The sequence below is a fragment of the Coenobita brevimanus genome, chromosome 24, assembly GCF_032717465.1.
Source record: "Coenobita brevimanus isolate Jiangsu-jjx chromosome 24, ASM3271746v2, whole genome shotgun sequence".
NCBI classification, from domain to species: domain Eukaryota; kingdom Metazoa; phylum Arthropoda; class Malacostraca; order Decapoda; family Coenobitidae; genus Coenobita; species Coenobita brevimanus.
In genome coordinates, this window is record NC_136977.1 from 57,849,310 (window position 1) to 57,863,786 (window position 14,477).

General features: G+C 41.0%; 1 protein-coding gene across 2 annotated transcripts in view; it reads right to left on the bottom strand.

The window, feature by feature from the left end:
- The window catches only part of brp (ELKS/RAB6-interacting/CAST family member bruchpilot), a 515,057-nt gene that overhangs the window by 110,777 nt on the left and 389,803 nt on the right, over positions 1 to 14,477 (bottom strand). For both annotated transcript variants that reach the window (XM_080267644.1, XM_080267645.1), the window contains exons 9-11: positions 14,290 to 14,445; positions 12,123 to 12,275; positions 11,543 to 11,731 (exon numbers count right to left, since the gene is read on the bottom strand). In XM_080267644.1, the coding sequence (XP_080123770.1) occupies positions 11,543 to 11,731; positions 12,123 to 12,275; positions 14,290 to 14,445 (498 nt within the window). The remainder of the gene's footprint in view (positions 1 to 11,542; positions 11,732 to 12,122; positions 12,276 to 14,289; positions 14,446 to 14,477) is intronic.

Sequence of the window (14,477 nt, forward strand, 5' to 3'; positions counted from 1 at the left end):
TTGTTCACTGCTATAAATTTGGGTCAGTATAGAGCAATTTGTATTATTCTAGTTCATTTCAGCTATATTCAGATCCAAGCACATCAATTCAGGCCTATTTCAGTCAATTTGTGCCTTTTAAATCACTTTCAATCCATCATTATGATGTCCTGACTCATTCTGATTGAGGACATTCCTGCGAAGGTAATGAAATACGCCCATTCAAGTTTTTTATATCTGGATAAGGTGGAGAGAAAGGAGTAAGCTGGAAAGGATAGCATAACGGAAGATGGTGACATAATGGGGGAAGAATACCCTATGAGGAGTAGCCCATTATGTTGGCTGGGAGCTGTGGTGATCTTTTTAACGACATTCACCACAGCAGAGCATAAAATAGATGAGGCTGATGGACAACAGGGGACAGGGTGGTTCAGAACTGTGGTCAGGGATGTGACATGACTGGGAAAGTACATTCTGTGAAGACAAATGCTGTAGGTCAGCTAGTAAAGTGGAGTGTACAGAAAGACTGGAATGGTGGTAGGTGGGGGAGTAGGGTGGAAAAGGTACACCCTGCAAAGATGGGCATTACTTATGAGCAGACAGTAATAAAAGTTTGTGACAGGTGGGGATACCCATCATTCACTCACTTGATGCAATGCTCTCTCTCTCTCTCTCTCTCTCGATGACTCTAACCTAAGTAACAAACAAAATGGCTTCCTGTGCTGTGGAACTGTTTACTGTGCTGGGTGGTAAATCAGCAACTAAATGACTTCTAGTAGTCTAGTGGTTTCAGGCACTCCAACTGGATGGAGCCTGTGAGAGTTTCCATCTGAGGAGTGGGGGTGGAGGGGGGGGGGGCTATTGCTCACATAGTGCCACTTAGGGAGCAGTAAGGCTGGTCATCCTTGTTTTCAATGTCAGGACTGAGGACTGATGAGGCAAAATAGGAATGGATGCTGGATGGATGGAACAATAATAGTAGGATGGCTTAAATCACAGATTACTCTTCAAAATCTAAAGCAAGAGCCAAAGGCAGAAAAAGGAAAATGATGGCAGAGATAACTAGGCAGGATGGGCAAGGATAGTGGGAGGTACAGGGGCAAGAAAGGTGTAGAATACCAAGATAAGAAAGGAATTATACACTTAATACTACAGTTGTGGTTTTTGTTTATGTTCTAAAACCACTGACAATGCTTGCATATGCACACCTTTTTGTTTGATGACACCTTTCCATGTGTCATGATCTTGAGCTAAATACCTACTCAGTCCCTTATTATGGAGGTTTTCACAGAGGACTTCATCCCATGTCTTCCTTGATCTGCCTCTGGACATCCCTCCACATTCACATCTCTGACTATCCTCAACCAGCCACCCCTCCCCTCTTTTCAGTATATTCAAATCATCATCACCTACTAATTTTCAGCAATCACCATCATCATCATTCCATCATTTTTCTTCTCTATATGGAAAGGTGAGGTACATTTGAAAAAGCAAAGAAAAAGAAAAACACAACTGAGGGACAGCTATTCAACAGCATGTCTGGTGAAATGGGCCACACACTTTCTGTCATTCATCATTCATGCTGCTGAATCCTGACTCTGTTTCACAGGCATGGCAATCCACACATTTTTTTTGTGAGTCTTTTTTTTAAAGGTGCACTCATCACAGGTAACAGAAGAAGTCGCTCCAAACAACTACTATGTAAAAAACAGAGATGCCAACCAATCAGCTTGATTTCTAGACAGTTCCTTAGCTTCATCATCTGCCATTCCTCTCTTTCTCACACACTTATTTACCCACATCTATCCATCCTTTTCTTGGCCTATCATCCCTCCTCCCTCCTTCACACTCGGTCACATATACAATTTTCACCATCCTATTTACAGCCATTCTTTCCTTACGACCATACCACCTAAGCACACTCTTTTAAGTCCTACTGTCAACACTCTTTCTTACTCTACAATATTCACAAACTATGGATGGAAGAATAGATGCAGAAGTGATGTTTAGAATAAATGAAATAGGAAAGGTGCTGGGAGGAATGAAAAAAATGTTTAGATGTCGTTCGCTTAGAATGGATGTAAAGAGAAGGCTGTATGAGGGTGTTGTGGTACCGACTGCATTGTATGGGGCTGAAACATGGAATATGGGTGTAGCAGAGAGGAAAAGTTTGAATGTAATGGAGATGAGGTGGCTGAGGAGTATGTGTGGAGTGACGCGTATGGATCGAGTGCGGAATGATGAAGTGCGAAGGAGGACTGGAGTTGTTCAGGAGATGGCTGGTAGAGTTGAGCAGAGGGTGTTGCGATGGTTTGGGCATATGGAGAGAATGGATAATGAGCAACTGGTGAAAAAGATAACTAGATCTGATGTGAGAGGTGTAAGGCTGAGAGGAAGACCATGAATAGGATGGATGGACAGTGTGATGAGAGCGCTGGATGTGAGAGGGATGTCTGTTGAGCAAGGAAGAGTGGCTGTGCGTGACAGAAATGGGTGGAGAGAAATTGTGAATGAATAAGTGATGACGCAGCCCTGAGGGGATATTCTCCCGCATTTGGTCTGATCAGCTATTTCAGGTCAGGTGCAGGTAAGGGGATGAGTCTGTTATGATGTGGCAGGGGTAAACCAGCTCTGCTGTCGGGCCCTGCTGCGGATGTCACTGATTGCATTGTGCAGTTGACCCTTGTGCAGTGTGGTGTGATGAGAATCTGTCCGTTCTCCCCTTTGGGGCTAAGATGAGAATGAATGTGTTTGACTGGATGAGTAAATGGGGAGTGTGTCGTCCTGTCTCGGCTACCTCCCTTTCCTTGGGGGAAGCAGCCTAGGTATACAGAATAGAATAGATGTTATTTCTGATCTTATCCTCTGTCCACACCCCACACACATTCCTCAATAATCCCATTTTCACTGCTTTTAATAATTTCATTTTCATGCCATACCAAAGTTTCACACACATATACAGTATGCAATACAGTAAAGTATGTGAGTTATTTTATTATTATTATTATTATTGTTGTTGTTGTTGTTGTTGTCAGTTATTTCATTCTCCTTCTTCTTCTTCTTCTTCTTATTATTATTATTATTATTACTGTATTATTACTAATATTATTACTGTATTGTTATGATCATCATCATTAAACAAATGGTCTGATTACACAAGTAGACAAGGCACTTAAATTCCCTCACCAATTGAAGTCTTCTTCCATTCACCAGCACATCAATTGCATGTCACTCTCTCCTGCAACCATCACCTTACTCTCATCAACATTCAGTTAAATGACTGGTCCTCAAAGACACTATGAAAACTCTGCATTAGTGAGCAAAGTTCTAGGTAACGGTGAGCAAGCAACACAGCATCATCTGCATGGACCAAATTTGAGATATTCCACCCTTCACCATTCATTACCACCCTCTCTCCATAACTTAAGTTTTTACCTCTCATAACCCCATCCATATATATATATATATATATATATATATATATATATATATATATACTGGACAGTCATGGGAGACATCAAGCATCCTTGCCTCACTCCAACACCCATATTAAACCACTCACTCAGGGCTACTCTAATTCCACATGCATCACTACCAATATAAAAACATGTAACAGCACTGAATAACATTGAATCCACACCATTTATATACCCATCTACTTGCACAAATGTTTCACAATTCACACCATACATATGGAAAACCTTCCATCAACCTTTTCTATTCACCTACTTATATGGTCTCTTTCAGATCGATAATAACATAAATACATTATATTCTACAGTATTTAACAAGCCTTCTTCACTGTCTCATTGCAAAAACTTGATCCATACTACCCCTACCACTCATAAAACAACGTTGTTTGTCACTTACCAGACATTCTGATACATTTCTTACCTTCTCTAAGATTATTCTTCTATATCTATCTATCTATCTATTGCCAGACGCCTCAATCCCGTTTGGGGTGGCCACAAACAAATCGCCTCCAAGTCGCCCTGTCCCCCGCCATTTCACTCCCCTGCTCCCAACTCACACCCCCCTCTCTCATATACCTCTCCACCCCATCTCTCCATCTCATCCTCGGCCTCCCCCTCCCTCTTTCCCCCTCCACCTCACTCACATACACTCTCTTCGTCAGTCTTTCACCCTCCATCCTCTCCACATGGCCAAACCACCTCAGTGTGTTCCTCATAACGCTTCCTATCACATCCACATCAACACCACAACGCTCCTTTATATCCTCATTCGTCAGCCTGTCTCTCCATGTGACTCCACAGGCTCCTCTAAAATAACTCATTTCCACTGCTCTCACTCTTGACTTGTGTCCTTCCAACAACGTCCAAGCTTCACTTCCGTACGTTAGAGTTGGTATCACAATACTGTCATGTAGTAACTTTTTCACTTCCATGCTCACTTCCCTGTTTCTTATCACTGCTTTCATGAACCAGCAACCTTTCTTCCCTGCTGTACCCTTTCAAGCACTTCACCCTCCAAACCTCCATCCTTACTCATCACACTACCCAAGTACTTAAACGTACTCACATTTTCCAATTCCTCACCATCCAACCTCGCTGTACATTCACTGACTTCACCTCTCTCAAAGACCATCACTTTACTCTTCCCTACATTCACCTTTAGATTCCGTTTCTTACACACTCTCTCAAACTGATCCACCAAGCCTTGCAGCTCCCCTTCGTCTTCACTCAACAACACGGTATCATCTGCAAACAACAGTACAGGGAGTTTCCAAACACTATCCTCTCTCACCAGGGCCACTCCAACATCCACTACCCTACCTTGTACCTCCTTTATTACCCCATCCATGTACAGATGCTTTTCCTATATCACTTAGCAGACTTGTTACCTTGAAAATTTTTGCACTCACTTCAAATATCTTTATTTTTGTACGAGAGCAAAATCACATTCTTTTTTTTTTTTTTACCCTACTGATGCAGTTCCATTCATTTAAGCTTTCTTATATTTCTTCTGCTTTCATTTTTGATGGCTCCAACAGGCTTTCATGCATTGGCCTTGGTCACCTGATGATGGCTATCCATGCTCCTCGATCTCTGGCAGCTTCCCTATTCAGTCCCTTATCCCCGAGGTCACATTCAACGACCTCATCTCACGTCTTTTTGGGTTTACCTCTCGCTACCCTACCCCCAACATTAACTCTTCTTATTTTCTGCACTCAATTATCATCCCCCATCCCCTCCACATGCCCAAACCATCTCAACCTGTCTCTTCTCATCACAACACCAATACACTCCAGTCCCATCCAAACTTTCAACTCTTCCATCGTAAACCTTGCCCTTCCAGGCCACGCACTCAAAGACACACTGCACATCCATCTAATCATTGTCATTTCTGTACGTTTGAACATGCGAATATCCTCTTCCTTTACTGCCCAGGTCTCACTACCAAACAGCATTACGCTCCTAACACATGCTGCATTAAAAAATCCCTTAGCACGGAGGGAAAGCCCTCTCAATGTCAGGAGAGGTGACAGTTCCCTGAACTTCTTCCAACCACTCCTCACTCTAGCCACACCACATAACATGTCTCCCATATAACAAAACTCTTTCACACACTCAAGAGACTCACCAGCAAGTTCAATCCCTTCATGCCTGGGAATTTCCACTTGCTCTCCCTGACACACTGCACACATGAAATCAGCATTATTTTGCAGTCTACCTCTCATACCACCATATCTCTTATGCAACCACTTATCACAAAAACTGCACAAGATGAAATTAATTCCCACAATCTTGTGGCAAATTGCACACGACCACTCCCCCTATTCTTTGACAGTACTGCCCCTAGATACCATCACTTTTGTTTTACATGCATTTACTCTTAAGCCCTTGTGACCCATACCATCTCTCTACTTGATAAATCATCTTTCCTCTGCCTCCCTTTCATTCTCTGCAATCAACACCAATTCATCAGCATACAACATCTCCCACAGGAGTCCATTTCTGAAATCACATGAGAGGACTTCTATCTATCTATCTATCTATTGCCAGACGCCTCAATCCCGTTTGGGGTGGCCACAAACAAATCGTCTCCAAGTCGCCCTGTCCCTCGCCATTTCACTCCCCTGCTCCCAACTCACATTCCCCTCTCTCATATACCTCTCTACCCCATCCCTCCATCTCATCCTCGGCCTCCCCCTCCTTCTTCCCCCCTCCACCTCACTCACATACACTCTCTTCGTCAGTCTTTCACCCTCCATCCTCTCCACATGGCCAAACCACCTCAGTGTGCTCCTCATAATGCTTCCTATCACATCCACATCAACACCACAACGCTCCTTTATATCCTCATTCGTCAGCCTGTCTCTCTATGTGACTCCACATGCTCCTCTTAAATAACTCATTTCCACTGCTCTCTCTCTTGACTTGTGTCCTTCCAACAACGTCCAAGCTTCACTTCTGTAAGTTAGAGTTGGTATCACAATACTGTCATGTAGTAACTTTTTCACTTCCATGTTCACTTCCCTGTTTCTTATCACTGCTTTCAAAGAACCAGCAACCTTTCTTCCCTGCTGTACCCTTTCAAGCACTTCACCCTCCAAACCTCCATCCTTACTCATCACACTACCCAAGTACTTAAACGTACTCACATTTTCCAATTCCTCACCATCCAACCTCGCTGTACATTCACTGACTTCACCTCTCTCAAAGACCATCACTTTACTCTTCCCTACATTCACCTTTAGATTCCGTTTCTTACATACTCTCTCAAACTGATCCACCAAGCCTTGCAGCTCTCCTTTGTCTTCACTCAACAACACAGTATCATCTGCAAACAACAGTACAGGGAGTTTCCAAACACTATCCTCTCTCACCAGGGCCACTCCAACATCCACTACCCTACCTTGTACCTCTTTTATTACCCCATCCATGTACAGATTGAACAACCATGGAGACATGACACATCCCTGTTTCAAACCAACTTTCAAAGAGAAAAATTCACTTAGTTCACCATCCACACGCACTGCAGCCTTTGCACCATCGTACATACTCTTCACAGCATTCAACAACTTCCCATCTACTCCATATATTCTTAACACTTTCCACACTCCTTGTCTATCCACCCTGTCATATGGTTTCTCCAAATCCATGAAAGCCGCATACAACTTCTTTCCCTTCTCTAGAAACTTTTCCACTAAAGATCTAAGAATGAATATCTGATCTACACAACCTCTTCCCTTCCTAAAGCCTCCCTGTTCTTCTCCAACTAATTTCTCTGTTCTTTCTCTAACTCTGTCAATAAGTATCCTACCATACACTTTTCCTATTATACTAAGAAGACAAATACCCCTATGATAACCACACACTTCTTTTTCCCCTTTTCCTTTGTACAAGGGAATAATTATACCTGACTTCCAATCCTCTGGGACTCTACCTTCCACCCAGGCCAATCTGCACATCTTCCACATCCATTCTACTACTCTCTCTCCCCCATGCTTCAAGTACCATATTAAACAAGGGACTCAAGACTGACCCCTGACAGACACCAACATTCATGGAAAACTCACTCAAATCTTCATTCACCCTTACCTGGGTGCGAGCCATAACCACCCTAACCAACCTCTAACCGATCCCAAGCTTTCTCATTGTCCACTTCACCACCTCTCTAGGGACTCTGTCAATGGCCTTCTCCAAATCAACAAAAACAAAGGACAGCTCCCTTTTCTTTCCTATATATTTTTCCTGCAGCTGTTGAACAAGGAATATGGCATTAGTGGTCCCTTTCCCTAGCATAAGCCTAAACTGCATCTCATCAGTATTCACTCTTACTCATACATACCTTCTAGAACTCTCTCCATTATCTTCATTATCTGGTCCACAAGCTTTATGACTCTTTAATTTCCTCTTTCCAGGGCATCACACATCCCCATGTACACATTTACAATTACACTCTTCAGCCAATCATCTGGGACAACACACTCATATATAATTGTACTTATCAAATCAGTGACTAACCCCACTACTATTTCTCCTGAAGCTTTAAACATTTCAGCAGTCAATGCAGACACACCTGCTGCCTTCCCCACCTGCATCCTGCCTATTCTCCTGCTCACAGTAGCAGTATCAATCAAAGGCTAAGGGCCAGACACTGGATCTGCTAGCTCCGAACATTCCCTGTCCCAGTCAAACTCCTTATTTGACAACCAGTTGTAGTGCCCTCTCCAGACATCTTTAATATCCCCAACAAACACTTCATTCCACTATACTATCCTTCTAATCATCTCTGGATACACCTCATCAACACATGATACCTTCTCAATCATGAAATGTTACATAACATTATTTAAGGTTCACAGCAATTCTTTAATATTTCTTATTCCATTATACCTCACAATCAACTAATCTCAGTTTTGTCACACAGTGATACTCTACTGATTCATCTAAAATGATTTAAATGTTTCCTTAAAAAAAAAAAAAAAAAAAAAAAAAAAAAATCAAGAAAGAAAGCATGTACTGCTCCCATATACCTAGTATTTTACAATGGAGGGATGAAGTGCGTGAAAGGTTACAGCTGGGAAGGAAGGTTGTTGGTTCACTGAAAGCAGTGATGAGAAATAGGGAGGTGAGTATGGAAGTTAAGAAGTCACTGCATGATAGTATTGTGATCCCTACCCTAATGTATGGAAGCATGGCGTGGACCTTGCAAGAGTGGAACAAGTCAAGAGTGAGAGCAGTGGAAATGAGTTACTTGAGAGGAGCATGTGGAGTGACATGGAGGGACCGGTTGACGAATGAAGAAGTGAAGGAACATTGTGGGGTGGATGTGGATGTGGTTGAGAAGATTAGAAGAAATACACTGAGGAGGTTTGGACATGTGGAGAGAATGGGGAATGAAAGACTGACTAAGAGGGTGTATGTAGGTGAGGTGGAGGGAGGGAGAGGGAGGGGTAGACCGAGGATGAGGTGGAGGGATGGAGTTGAGAGGTATATGAGGGAGGGGGGGGGTGAGTTGGGAAGAGGGTAGTCAATTGGTGGGTGACAGAGTGACTTGGAGGCGTTTTGTCTGCGGCCACCCTTTACGGGATTGGGGCGTTGGGCTATAGATAGATAGATAGAGGAAAAGACACTACAAAGAAAAACAGCACAAGGTTATCACTGAAAATGAATATGTGATTAGGCAGGGAATGATAATGGAGGACAATGGTTTAGATAATCAAGAGAGATGAAGTGATTAAAATGGGTGAGCAGAGGAGGAATGAAGATAAGAGTATTTTCTCATCACACCAGAGAGGTGCTAGATAGTTGTAAGTATCCAACTGTCATTAGAAGTGGATTTGCTTCAAGGGAATGGATGTGAATTAGCACAATAATATGCCCTAATGTGATATACCTTCCATATTCCTATCATCCATGAATCCATTATCCTTGTTACAGCTTCTCTATTCCTACTTCCCTTCCATGTGGCATTTGGTTCTCCTTGAAGCCTGAATTGTAAATGAGACTCACTCATTGGTTAGAATATTTAGGTCCATTAAATCTTCCAGTGACTTTCCACTAGGAATACTTGCATATCACTAGGTTCAACCTATGATAATGCAGTATATTTTTCATTTGTAAAATAATTACTAGCAGAAGGACTACACTCAAACACTTTTGTTATGCAAATAATGATAGCTGAGGGTGTTAATTTCTGCTACCATTTAAATGCCTGCTTCTCATATCTATTCAGCTTTTACATATTACCTGCTACTAATTTAACCAGGCACTGAAGAGAAGCCTACAAGCAGTGATGCTGTGACCCTGGGTGGAGCAGCTGTGACACCCACCCAACAGTCAGATCTCTTTATACTTCCTGCACCTTGCTGTGGGAAGGACTCTGGTCTGACCCTGGCAAGATACTGTCTACCACAAAGGGATGCCAGTTCCCTGCATAGTGTATGTATTGTACTGTACCTGCAGGATGGCCCCATAGAAACAACTGCTTACCTGTGGCTGATAGATCTGCTCAGCCAGACAGACTGGGGTTCAACAAAATCTAGAACAACCAATGTTAGCTGATACTGCACTGTATGACCGGAATAAATTAACAACTCATTTATGAACAGTGATAAGCTAATTTCCTATCATTACTGGAAATCCACTTCAAAGACAAAAAGCAGGTAATAATTATAATAATAAGGCATAACCGTACATCCCTGACAAAATACTGTAAATATCACTAAAGCACTGGAAAGAGGAAGATCACAGTATGCAACCATAAAATGCTTAATAATGACATTCATAAAAAAATTCCTGTACAGTGTTCTGTAACTGTACTTCAATTAAACATAACTGTACACTACAATGGAAGTAGTATCTTAACCATTACATACATCTAATGGGTGGTATGTACAACTGCCTGGCTTGCTGTATCAACAGGGATTTCATTAAGATGAATTATTTCAGCTCATGAACTGTGGTAACTAAGAAACTATTCTTTTTTCATACTAAATTTAAACTCATGTCTTAAAAAAAAAAAAAAAAAAAAAAAAAAAAAAAAAGGTAATGTGGTGCAAGAAATGGCCATCATTCTCATATGAGACAATTTTCTATATAAAGTTGTCCTAAGTTTTGTAACTGAACTTCATTTGGCAACTACTGCATAAGCTGAAGCCAGACAAGCAAAAGCCAACCACTTACCAAATGAATCATTGTCTAGTATGATTTTCTTGTAGCTGCTCAACTTAAGTCTATCATGCAATGCTCTGTACTGGAACACTGCAGGTATTCATACTAACTAATCAGACTCAGTGATGCCATGCACACCATCACTGCTATGTGCATAAAATGCAAACTTATGAAAACTTGTAGGGTGTAGCTAATCAAAAATAGAGGGTAAATCAACAATTCATTTCAGCCAGCAGTCTTCAAAGCATTCCAGGGGTCAAAACCACCATTTCACAATACTTTTCACTAACACCAGCAGTTATATTGGCTGTTGGAATATATTGCACAGAAGGTGCTGTAACAGGGGATAATTATATTCACCCTTGTCCATCATAAATTATTATTATTGCTAATTTTTTTCAGTACCCAAACATATGCATGTAAAATTCATTACTGTGCTGATGTATATATAATGCTCAGTGAATGTAAATGCTCTGCCTGACAGTGTGTACACAAACACAACTGACAAAATTTGTTGAGACCTAGCTGATGGTGCATTGTGGTGCAGCAAATTCATCTTTTAATAGTTACTGAAGATGTATATATTTAAAACTGATGCACAACAAAACATTAAGAGAATATGTTCCTTTTAGCTGTGCTGGAAATTGCCAATTTGTTATTAATTTTTCAAACACAGCACAGCTGCTGTTCTCCCCTCATTCATCCAGTGTGTGCACTTTATTCATATTACTGCCAATGCTCTATATTACTATCAAAATTTATTAATTTTCTACTTCATCAAAACTGCCCCAAAACAACGCAGTCTCAGCTACAGACGCAGGTGAGGTCAGCCACACTTACTACGAAATTTCCCATTTCCATTATGGTTACTGTACTTGTCCTCTGTGCTGTACTTGACTATCCCACTAAGAAGCTGCACCCACCATGAGCTTTTGTATCTGAGCTGAGGTCTTCTCATATTTTTCCTTCAGCAGTTCCAGGTCCCCAAGCGTGTTCTCGCGGTCCCTCTGAGCCTTGCCCAGCTGCGCCTGCAGCAAGTCCACTTTCTCGGTTAGCGATTCCACCTCAGCAGTGGCCCCTTCCCGTTCTTTCTGCATGCGTGCCATCTGTGTCTGAGGGAGAACCCACTTTGGGGTGAGCCAGGGTTGTCTGGTGCAGGTAGGGAGGGAGAGGTATTGAGAAGGATGGCAGGCCAAAACTTTTAGTTACATGTTCAGGACTTGCTCAGAATTGCAATTTTTCATATTTGTGATAAAAAAAGCTGTTGCAGTCTGGATGCAGGAAAATATTCACTTCAGCCAATAAAAATTATTGCAAATTGGTTTCAGTAACCAAAGCTTACTACTGTAGTGTTAATGGGGTGCTACTCTTTTTCTAGAACGTCTCTTTGCTGAGAGTATTTATTTGGTCTTCAACGCATGGTTTACTATTGCTATAATATCACATCCAAAGCATGCTAGGATACTGGCAGGCTCATGATTAACAACATTAAATACAACTTACCTGAGTTTTCTCATATTTTTCCCGCAATCTATCTGCCTCATGCTGTGCTGCTTCTCGTTCCTTTGATAGCCTAGCATTCTGCCCATGAGCTTTGTCAAGTTGACTTTGTATTTGCTCATAATCATAGACATGTTTCTCACGCTCAGCCTGGACCTGCAGAACAGGCCAGACAAATTGTTGGTCAAAGGAATTAAAGGAAAAAAATTATTGTGGTTCAAGCAGGTTCTACCTTGCACACTTAACTGGGAACAACAGGGGATATTAACTTTGAAATGTTTTGCTATACAATATCCTGGGTGGGGAGACTGACTTTTTCATTCTTGAAAAGCTTGGCAAAATATCACACTTTGCACATACTGGTGAACATATGAAGTTCTTCTCAAATATTTCTTACACAGCACTGCACATCAGTAAGCAACATGACATTAAACTGATCTTCATTACATGGCACGGAGTCTGGATGCATTAATTTTCTGTGTTCAAGTGGTGCCCTCAATTTCCTGAAAACTGAAAGTCGTTAGCCCAAATAATACCTCTTCATTCAGCCTGATGCAATAAGTTATATGTATTCTTCATGTTCAGTGCTATACAAAAAAGTTCTGCAGTAACCATAGTACCTAGAAACATTATATTGCCCTTTATTTTTTTATGGTCAAAATCAAGAGCAACTGTAATTTTTCAGTTTTTAATAATGAAATGCTAGAAATACCATGGTACAGTTTAAAATATACTGAAGATATAAGCAGTAATTATTAAGCACAATGTTTACTGATTTATAAACTACAAATTATTAAACACTAGACATGAATAGCCATAGGCACATTTCAGAACTGGCTTATCACAGGATGGCAATTCTATGTCTAAACTAAAGTTTGATTAATATTCAGGATACACACTGATGTATAGTACTTAATGGTACAAATTTTACATGTTTGTGAAGCATCAGAATATTTTTCATTTACCCTTATTAGTACTCTTTGGGTCAATCTGTCAATTGATTGATTTCTATTAAAAAGTGCCAAAATTGTACAGTGAACAAATTACTATACAGCATAATTCTTCAAGACATTTTTATACATGGTATTCACAAACCTTACAATCTCATACTGTACCTGTCACAAAAGCAACATAACTTAATCTAAGAAAGTCCTTTCAGTTCTCTAAAGCATGAGACGCAAGTCAAGCTCCACTGTTACTCTAATCATCCTTAGTTAAACATTTCCTCAGCAACAAGTCCATCTTATGCACTTCTCATCCATGCATGTCACACAGTAATGGTGCATGCAAATAGCCTTACCATTTCATACTAATGCATTTCTTAGAAGATACAGGTACGGCTTCCCCATTTGCAAAAGATGCACATATAAAAGAATCAACTTTAATTTGTTTTATTATACTGAGATGATGTACATTGCAAAGTACTTAACAGTAGCTTTCAATACAAGTGAAGAATAATCAATGGATACAAGTGTCAGTGCCATGTAATGAATCTCAGTGATACACCAGTATTTTATATTAATACTGATCTGCTCCATGATGTAAGTACTGTATATATAGAATTTACTCTTTAATGTAGTAGTACTGCATCTCACTGTCCCTAGATATTGTGTAGTGAACAGAATGGGTGGGCTCAATAAACAAAATAAATCACAAGCATGAAAAAGGTATACACATATCAGGCTCTGCCCAGGCTGATCATGCACTGGGGTGAACTCTGCCTACAATTTCAATAGAGATGGTGACAACTTGGTCCCATTCTAAATCCCTGAAAAAGCTGAAGGGGGGAACCAGTTTGGTGAGAGGGAGCTCTATCATATATATACTGTAATATCAAAGCTTTCTGCCTCAGCCACTAAAGCTCTTACATATATGAGGTGTTTCTCATGGCAATAACTTAAAAATTCCTGAAAGCACACTGCACTGTTCTTACCTTGGAAAGAGAAGTTCAGTATGTACTACTGTACTTGTATTTCTATTTTCAGTATCCTTCCTTTGTCCTGTACATGGCAACACTACAAAAACTTATATGTAATTTGCTGTGGATACTCAACATTCCCTTCATCATTTCTCAATAACATCATTCCTATCTTTTCTCTAGTTTCACCTTCCTACCTACAATACCTTGAAAATGCGGTGAGTGTTAGTCCATCGAGGCACGGTTACTCACCCTACGGATTTCTGCACTCTGCCTCTCATATCGCTCCTGAAGCTGGTCCAGTTCAGACTGAACCTTGTCAAGGGCTGACTGGGTCTTTTCCTGGCCAATCTGAGCCTTCCCCACTGTTGCCTGGGACCGCTCCAGCTCCTCACGCAGTTTGTCCACCTGACACACCAACATAAAGTGAACAAAGAATC